This window comes from Pseudophryne corroboree, chromosome 9 (genome assembly GCF_028390025.1).
Source record: "Pseudophryne corroboree isolate aPseCor3 chromosome 9, aPseCor3.hap2, whole genome shotgun sequence".
Taxonomy (NCBI): Eukaryota; Metazoa; Chordata; class Amphibia; order Anura; family Myobatrachidae; genus Pseudophryne; species Pseudophryne corroboree.
Genome location: NC_086452.1, coordinates 408,618,444 through 408,627,817, shown reverse-complemented (window position 1 = coordinate 408,627,817; position 9,374 = coordinate 408,618,444). Strand labels below are relative to the sequence as shown.

Sequence of the window (9,374 nt, the reverse complement as noted above, 5' to 3'; positions counted from 1 at the left end):
ATATATATATATATGTGTGTAAGTATATATATGTGTGCGTGTGTGTATATATATATATATATATATATCAAATAGTAGATTGTGAGGCACTCCTAGTTTAGTAAGCCATTGATAGTAACCCAGCAGCATAATCATCATGATGTAAATGTATATATATATATACATACACATAGATAGATAGATAGATAGATAGATAGATAGATAGATAGATAGATAGATAGATAGATAGATAGATAGTATTTTCATCACCATGTACAAAATTTGTATGCAATTGTGTGTGTGTGTGTGTGTGTGTGTGTGTGTGTGTGTGTGTGTGTGTGTGTGTGTGTGTTATATCTGCAAATTTAATTTCGTTCCTTGCTGCAAATATATATATATATTCCATGCATAAAAACAAGTTATTTTCTATGAGTAAAATAAGTGAACAAATATGTGTGCCACAAAGTGCTGTTTACAAGGTAATCTGTCAATAGTGATTTAATTAGCAGAAAAATAAATGTAATCCGCTGCTGCACTCCCTCTGCGTGTTTGCAAATTAGCCACAGCATTTACCGATGCACGAGGAATATGTAAGCAAGGCAGCCTTACAATGGAGGATGAAACAGCCATTAATCCCTTGCTATGAGTGGGGGGCTCCAGTGCTGCTGCTGCTGCTGGTCCTCATTAAACTTTGTGTGTGTGTGTGTGTGTGTGTGTGTGTGTGTGTGTGTGTGTGTGTGTGTGTGTGTGTGTGTGTGTGTGTGTGTGTGTGTGTGTGTATGTACTGTGTTGTGTTATAGTCAGGGCTGGGGGTACTGTAGTACGCAGAGCTGGTGGTGCTGCCTGCTGGATCCTACATGTCATTCTGCTCGGAGTGACTTCATGTGATGTCAGCTAAGTGTAAGAGACACTGATCTCAGTGCTGCTGCTGCTGAGGACACTCTCATGCACAATGTGACAGGGTCTCCTCTGCGCACTGCTGGATGAGGTAAGTTCCCAGCAATAACACTGAATAGGGGGATAATCAGCCTGGCTGGCTCTTACTAACAAAGTCCTACCTTGCCTGTTACTTTTGTGTGGTGTGTGCTGCGTAATGAGCATTAATCTGCTACCCCTGGGTGTCATTGTTCTGGGGTTTGTCCATTTGAATGTAAATAGGTGACATGACATGAGCAAGTTGCATATTACATTGATTTCTCTCTCCTGGCTTCCTTGGAATGCAGAGAGGAACCGGATCACTTCCACTTGGCTGCTGCTGCTCTCAGTAACTTCTCCCAAGGATGGCAAGCTCGGCTCCCTGCCCCTCAGCCATCCCCACCTGCCAGCGACTGGAGGGGAGAACTGGGGCATCCAGCACCCCCAAATCACTGGCTTTCTCCATTGAAAGAATTATGGCAAAGTCTTCAGACCCCAAGCCTACATTTTTCGACCACAGCCAGGGACTGGAGAGTGATGCCAAGAAGATCCTAAACCTCTGCTCCCCAATTCCATGCATGATCCCAGTGCAGTCTTTGGGCTATGAAGTCCACTCCAAGACCCTCCTGAGTTATTCGGAGCTATGGAAGAGCAGCCTGCGGGGTCCCATGTGCACCTCCGGCGGTCTGTGCAAGTGCAGCTGTGGCATGTGCTGCAAAAGTGACTTAAACATGGGGCACTCGGTGGTGCCAAGCGGCAGGGTGATAAAACCTCAGGTCATCAACCAAACAGTAGGGATGCCAGGGACTAATGGACCCCTCTATTACTTCAACTACCTGGACTCAGCCTACAGCCCCTCAGACATCCTGAATGGACAGCTCATCCCATCCAGCGTCCTAAACGCGCAGTCCCCGGCTACACTGAGTGCCCACCACAAACTCTATTTGCTGGAGAATGCCAAACTTTCCGGCCTGTCCCCAGACAAGTTCCCCATCCCTCAGTATCCACACAAGGAGCGGCTGCCTGGCCAACTGGACCAGGTCATGAAGGAGAACACAGCCTTGGCCGTGGAGAGAATTCCTAAGGGCCACAGCAAGCTTGGTGCCAACCCAATGGATGGCAAACCTAAAATCTTCACCTGTGAGGTCTGCGGCAAGGTAAGGGCAGCCCATGTATAGTCGCCTATAGGTAGCAACACCTGTATCACTTTCCAGCAATCACTGACTATAGTTTAGACAGCATGCAGAGGAACTACAACACCTAGCATGCCCTATCAGCCTCGACCTGATGCTTCTTATAGTCCTGTAAATTGTATAGACTGTCAGCTATCTACCCATAGTTAAGGAGAGGTACAGAAATTATAATGATAGAAACGTATAATAAGTCATCGCAAGAGGCAACGCAGTTGTTTACCATCGCAAATTTTTTCGCTCATTTAAAAAAATTTCCGCTCATTTAAATTTATTTTATTATTTTCTTCGCAGGTTTTCAATGCACATTATAACCTGACTAGGCATATGCCAGTTCACACGGGTGCCAGGCCGTTCGTCTGCAAAGTATGTGGCAAGGGTTTTAGGCAAGCGAGTACCCTGTGCAGGCACAAAATAATCCACACGCAGGTAACCACCTATGTCCATGGATTCCTATTGTGGTTTACGAAAAAGTGCTACTAATAAAGAATGTATAATATTTCATGACATCAATTTTTTTATTGCAATTCTTAGGAGAAACCGCACAAATGCAATCAGTGCGGAAAGGCTTTCAACAGAAGCTCCACCTTAAACACCCATATAAGAATCCATGCTGGATATAAACCGTTCGTATGCGAATTTTGTGGCAAGGGATTTCACCAAAAAGGTAATATAACGTGTGTGCGTATGTATGCATATATAGGTGTACATATATATATATATATATATATATATATATATATATATATATATATATATACATAATTAATTTTTTGTTAAAAAGCATTTTTCGTGCCATGACAATTGAATATCGGTGTGAGTTCGAGAAATATTTCTGCAAATCCTGACAATCTTGCGATTTTGTTTTGGTTTCTGTTTTTAATTGGATGCATTTAACGTTTTTACAATGTTCGCTGTTATTACTAAATAACAAAAATGTGAAGCGCCTTAAAATATTTACTACGGAAAACAAATTCTATAGTGAATTCTGAAACAAATTTAAAAGTTTCAGAGACCCGGATCTCCATGTAACCAGTGCTAGTCTGCTCAAATAAATGCGACATATTTTACTGCCAGGGAAGACTACATTAATTTAAATAGGATGTCACTTTTTTTTTTAACAATGTTTTTTTTTCTTTCCAATTTATCCGGGTCAGAAACTTGACCTTTTTATAATTTTTTAATGCGACAGTTGCCTGTTTAATTATCTTGACGGAGAATAAGTTTGACAAGTTTTTGACAGACCTGTGGATGAAATCCTAATGAACTGTATTTATTTGATGTGCACTGGTACATATGAAACATTTATTATTATTATTATTATTATTATTAATAATAATAATAATAATAATAATAATAATAATAATAATATTAATTTACTAATTTGATTGATTTATTGAGTTATTGATTGATTGATTGATTTAATTTTAGGGAATTATAAAAACCATAAACTAACCCACAGTGGGGAGAAGCAGTATAAATGCACCATCTGCAACAAGGCTTTCCACCAGATCTACAACCTCACCTTCCACATGCACACCCACAACGACAAGAAGCCTTTCACGTGTGGGACCTGTGGAAAAGGCTTTTGTAGGAACTTTGACTTGAAGAAACACGTGAGGAAATTACACGACAACATTTCCTCAACTTGCTCTATAAAAGAGATCTCCAGGACCGCACAGAGCTGAGTATACCAGCATAACAGACTGCAATTCTCTGCAGATTGGTAACACTGTGACAGAGTATTTAATCGCTGGGATCCCTCAAACAAAACATGATTTTGGCACCTCAACCCTTAGAGACAACATCCTCTAAGTATGTGATAATTCATAGTTATCATTCTTATGGTTCTTCAAATCTGCTTCAGGTTTGTAAAGTGCAAAACAGAACAAACAAAAAAACTTTACATTAAAAGAAATGTTTAACTCTTTTTTTAATATGATGGTTTAACATATATTTTAAAAATGTAAGAAAGATGTCAGAAGACAGGCTTTATACATGTGTGTAAATTAAATAATCTAATGTACAGAGGAATAATGAATGGATTATATCACAATAATAATAAAAAAAATCCGTAACTAATCCTACTATTAACTAGGTATATTATTATAAGCAATTTAAAGAGCACAGATGGGCATTTTTTGTATTTATGTTTTTGCAAATGTACGGAAAAAATACATATCAAACGTTTTATTTAGTAATATATTTTTATTTCTTTGGTTTAAACAACAGTTAGGAAATTGTAATTATCTTCAGAAATGTTATATGATAAATAAGTATTTGCAATAATTTGTCTAAGATAGAGAGATGATTTGGTTTTTTTATTAGATATTTTACCCCCTTTGCAGTTATATTGTGCTGGTTACTATTTTGGGGGTGCAAATAACAAATACATTTAGATCCACCACGACAATTAATATTGATCTCTGTGTCCATTTACAGACTGATAGGTGTTAAATTGAGTTTGTAATGAATGCATCTGATTGCAAGTCTGTTATTAGGGAGTACACATTCCTGACAATACAGCGGGTCCCCTTCCATGTTAACTGTGATTATGTAATAACAAGGGTCTAATAACAAGGACAACATCAGTCCTTTAATTAAGATGCGTTTAAGTAATTTCCACAAGAGCTATCACTTCCTCAGCGCTGAAGAGATGATCCCATGTTCACCTTCCAAAGTAATGAACCAAATTAAGAGTGAAAACAGGAAAACCTGCTCCAAGTATTAGAATCCCCCCCCCCCCCCTTCCTTCATCCCCACCACCCCCATCTAATCATCCCCATTAGGTGGCAGGGTCACATTAACCCTTTAGTGACCTCCTCAGACATAATCAGCCCATGGGCTGTTGTAGGCAGGCTGGCATTCCCCTTGCCCCCTCTTGATGCAGTACAATCCATTCCTATCACGTTTTCGCGGAGCATTTTATTGCAGATAATAAATACTGGGAGTGGTAGAAATAGCTCTGTTCGTGCTGCTGGCACTAGGTTCGCCAATAACTCTGAAATTAGCAGACAAGAACCATTCTGTCTGATTAATAAGCAACCATGAATTGCCTCTTTAATCAAACTGAGCATCTCTTAGAACAGGGCTGGCCAAACCGGTCCTCGAGATCTACCAACAGTGCATGTTTTCCATGGCTCCTGGGGATCTGTAGAATTGTCAGTTAGGAATGAATGCAGCACATCTTAATTAGTAATGACTACACCTGTGCTCCAGCTAGGTGATCTGGAAAATGTGAACTGTTGGTGGATCTCGAGGACTGGTTTGGCCAGCCCTGTCTTAGAAGCTGTGGCTGGCCAGTGGGCATAGCTGTGGCTCCAGGCAGCTCAGTGAGAGGCCCCTTGTGGTAAGTGAATTGTGTTACTGACCTGTATCTCTGTATATGGGAGGCACAAGGTGCAATAGAATCATGGCCATTTTATTTGTTTAATACGAGTCACAGTTGGTTCATTAATACAGATATAAACTCCCACACTCTGTATGGCAGCAGGCAGACGTGGAAGTGTAGCAGGCACAGTCCAGGACCATTTACAGTCCGTGGGAGATGGGGAGAGTGTGACTAGCCATAGGAGTCATTCATTAGACAAATGACTGGTAGACTGCAGGGCAAACCTGCCCATTCTCATTTTGAGCTGAGACTGGTCCTGGGCAGAGGGTCAAAATTGCAATTGTATAAGAAACACATCTTTCATCAACATTAAAAATGATGTGTCTTCAATAACAATAGAAACTAATATATAAAAAAAAGTTAACACATTACTTGCCTAATTTAATCTACCCTGACTCAATGTTACACTACAATGAAATACACTTATCTACAAGTGCTATTAATAACCAAAGAAATATGAGTGTACATAGGTGTGTGTGTGTGTGTATATATATATATATATATATATATATATATAAAAATAAATAATATAATATACACACATAAAAATACATGTGTGTTAATTTTATATATATATATATATATATTTTATTTTTTATTTTTTTATTTTTTTCCCCTATCAATTCCTAGTTACATTATGGAGGATAATCTCAGGCTTGGTCTACCTGGGCAATTTTCAGTCCTGCAAATTATTTCTCATGTAATTAAATAATAACTTAAGGGTATGTGTGATTGTTTTCCATTACATATGATCTTATATGATTAATTACATAAGGCTATTTACTCCCTCCTAAAAAACAAACAAAACAATAATAGCAACAACAACAACAACAACAACAAAAAACAGCAAAAAAAATCTTCCTGCTGTGTTTGCTATTTCAGACAAACATTTTAAGCACAGAATCACCTGTGAGAGGTAAATAATCTCCTACCCCTATTAAACTCTAGAGACAAGATTAATGATAGAAGGTGGTTAAATGGCAACAGTGATGATTGAAGGATATCATCACACTACCTAAGACAATAAATCACTTGTGTACTCCAGCACAGTGGAAACAATTAGTTACAAAACAAACTATATATCCGCTTAATCCATTAACATCACACAAGTAAATATCACCCACACATCCCAGCCCCTAGTTTGCTAGATCACTGGACATACATGATATAGACAGGTTGCTCTACAATTAGTTGCATTGTAATCAGGGCAAATTAATTCTCAGTGACTGCAGCAGCTACTATAAAAACATGCAGCATATCATTTATGTAAAACCATTGCAATACATCTATGTAGTCTTTGTATTTTACATGTATTTGTTTTTAATGGACTATTCCTAATCTATAGAATATTGTTCACATATGTATGAAACTGTGCATCATCCATACTGTACTAATGTATAAATCAGACAGGGCCCTATTTACCATCTAGACAAACGATATGGCCAGCGGTGTTTGGAAAATAGCGTAGAGACAGGGGTTGGTTTTTTTTTTGTTTTTTTTTTTCATTTTATTTATCATGTTCTTTTTTTGTGTTCATATTTGAGATTCACCAATTAATTATATTGTTTTAGTAAATAAATGGAGGAGGGGTTTGGATAGTGATGCAAGCATGAACACTTAAGGGGGTATTTAATAAAGCTCGGGGAGACATAAAATTGTGAGAGATAAAGTACTAGCCAATCAGCTTCTGTCTTACATGTTACAGGCTGTGTTTAAAAAATGACAACTAGGAGCTGATTGGTTGGTGCTTTATCTCTCACAATTTTCTCTCTCTCCAACCTCTGATAAATACCCTCCTAAGGGGCAGTTTCTGAGTTGGGGCAAAGAAAAACACTTTGCACCTGGACAAGCCTTGTTGCAATACAAGGGATCCAAATAAGTTTAATATTTTGCATGCGAGGTAAATCCTTGCTGCGGTTACATGTAGCCGGCAGATTCTGGACATTTTTATTTTTACACTGCAATTTAGATTTGAGTTTGCATGCCACTTTCAAATCATAGGGCTCTATTTACCAAGCCTTGGACAGATGTAAAGTGGATGGAGATAACGTACTGGCCAATCAGCTCCTAACTGTCATTTTCAAACACAGCCTGTGACATGGCAGCTAGGAGCTGATTGGCTGGTACTTTATCTCTAGCAACTATCTCCATCCAAGGCTTAGTAAATAGACCCCTAAATCTCTGTGCATATTTTACATCAGCCCAGTACAGAATGGTAATGCAAAGGTGCACAAATACTTGCTCTCTTTGCTCCACTCCCAATTGAGAATCAGCCCCAGAGGCAGCAATGTATTCCAGTTTTTCTAGGACAGTCCCTGTTTTCATTAATTCATTTTTAACTCACAATTAATAATGTTTCCTCATTATTCAGAGTCCTAATACACAAAATATGACACTTTGGGCGGTATTCAATTCTTTTCACCCACTTCCACACCTGTTCTGTTTCTGCCCCCAGGGGCGTGGTATCATAATTTCATCTCACTACCCTCGGGGTAGCTAGGCACCCAACCCTTTACACAGCTAAATCTGATTACTATGGGCGCAATATACGCAATAACAGGGATCATTTTAGAAAGGAGATTGGGCGTGATATATCATTTGAATACTGCCCATTAAGTTCATGTACACCAAGTGAATTACTTTGCTTTATATTTAGCTGTATTCTCATTTCCCCAGTTTACACTAATAACGCCAGTATTGTTCACCTCCCTGAGTGATAATTTGCTACTTCCTAAGTTTGTGCCTTTGTTGGTAAATTAACCCAATTGTACATAAATCACAACATTTAACCCCTGTAGTAGTTATCATTGTGTTGATTACATTACTTATAGAGTTTGTTTTTCTACAACTGAACACCAGAGTTTCCCAACCCAGTCATCAATGGTAGATTATAAGCAGTGACTTGCGGTAAGGGAGGCAGACTTACCTGTCACACTCCAGTATACTCCAGGGTTTTGACTATAAAAATGATTAGAATAATTTAAGGGTGATAAGTAGAATGGGATGCAGTCAAAATGTCGACTGTCGGGATCCCAGTGTTCAGGAGATTGACACTGGAATCCTGACAGCTGGCATGTTACCGACGGGTGTCTTACCGACACCCACCCGTAATTCACCCTCAGTTTGTGGGTCCAGTGGGAATAGAACCTGTAGCGAGTGAAACTTGCCACAGGGAAGGTCATTCCGAGTTGATCGCTAGCTGAATTCGTTCGCTGTGCAGCGATGAGGCAAAAAAATGGCACTTCTGTGCATGCGTATGCGGCGCAATGCGCACGCGCGACGTACTATTACAATGCCCGATGTAGTTTTACACAGGGTCTAGCGAAGCTTTTCAGTCGCACTGCTGGCCACAGAGTGATTGACATGAAGTGGGCGTTTCTGGGTGTCAACTGACCGTTTTCAGGGAGTGTTCGAAAAAATGCAGGCGTGTCAGGAACGCAGGCGTGGCTGGGCGAACGCAGGGTGTGTTTGTGACGTCAAAACAGGAACTGAATAGTCTGAAGTGATCGCAAGCGCTGAGTAGGTTTTGAGCTACTCTGAACCTGCACAAAAACACTTTGTAGCCGCTCTGCGATCCTTTCGTTCGCACTTCTGCTAAGCTAAAATACACTCCCAGTGGGAGGCGGCATAGCATTTGCACGGCTGCTAAAAACTGCTAGCGAGCGAACAACCCGGAATGACCCCCTGGGCCCGATGTGTGGTGAGTGCAGCGAGCCCGCGAGGGTACTCACTACCGGTATTCTGGCAGACGGGATGCCTGTCAGTATACTGACAGCTGGCATCCTGTCTGCCGTTATTACAAACCGGATCCTTTAGAATTTATATCATCTTTGTATTATTCATATCATCTTTGTATTATTTTAATCCTTCTTATAGTCAAGACTCACCACCAAATCATA

At 39.7% G+C, this 9,374-nt stretch overlaps 1 protein-coding gene across 1 annotated transcript; it reads left to right on the top strand.

Moving 5' to 3' along the window:
• The first annotated feature begins 597 nt into the window (after window positions 1-597).
• Window positions 598-4,234, top strand: FEZF2 (FEZ family zinc finger 2). Its single transcript, XM_063938834.1, has 5 exons — window positions 598-967; window positions 1,203-2,051; window positions 2,379-2,513; window positions 2,619-2,751; window positions 3,516-4,234. The coding sequence occupies exons 2-5, from the start codon at window positions 1,260-1,262 to the stop codon at window positions 3,770-3,772; spliced, it is 1,317 nt and encodes a 438-aa protein (XP_063794904.1). The 5' UTR covers window positions 598-967; window positions 1,203-1,259; the 3' UTR covers window positions 3,773-4,234.
• The last annotated feature ends 5,140 nt before the right edge of the window (window positions 4,235-9,374 follow it).

Coding starts and splice junctions, on each gene's coding strand:
- FEZF2 (XM_063938834.1), top strand. CDS start 1,260: ATGGCAAGCTCGGCTCCCTGCCCCTCAGCCATCCCCACCTGCCAGCGA. Junction 2,052..2,378: donor CCTGTGAGGTCTGCGGCAAG/GTAAGGGCAGCC, acceptor TTTTCTTCGCAG/GTTTTCAATGCACATTATAA. Junction 2,514..2,618: donor ACAAAATAATCCACACGCAG/GTAACCACCTAT, acceptor TGCAATTCTTAG/GAGAAACCGCACAAATGCAA.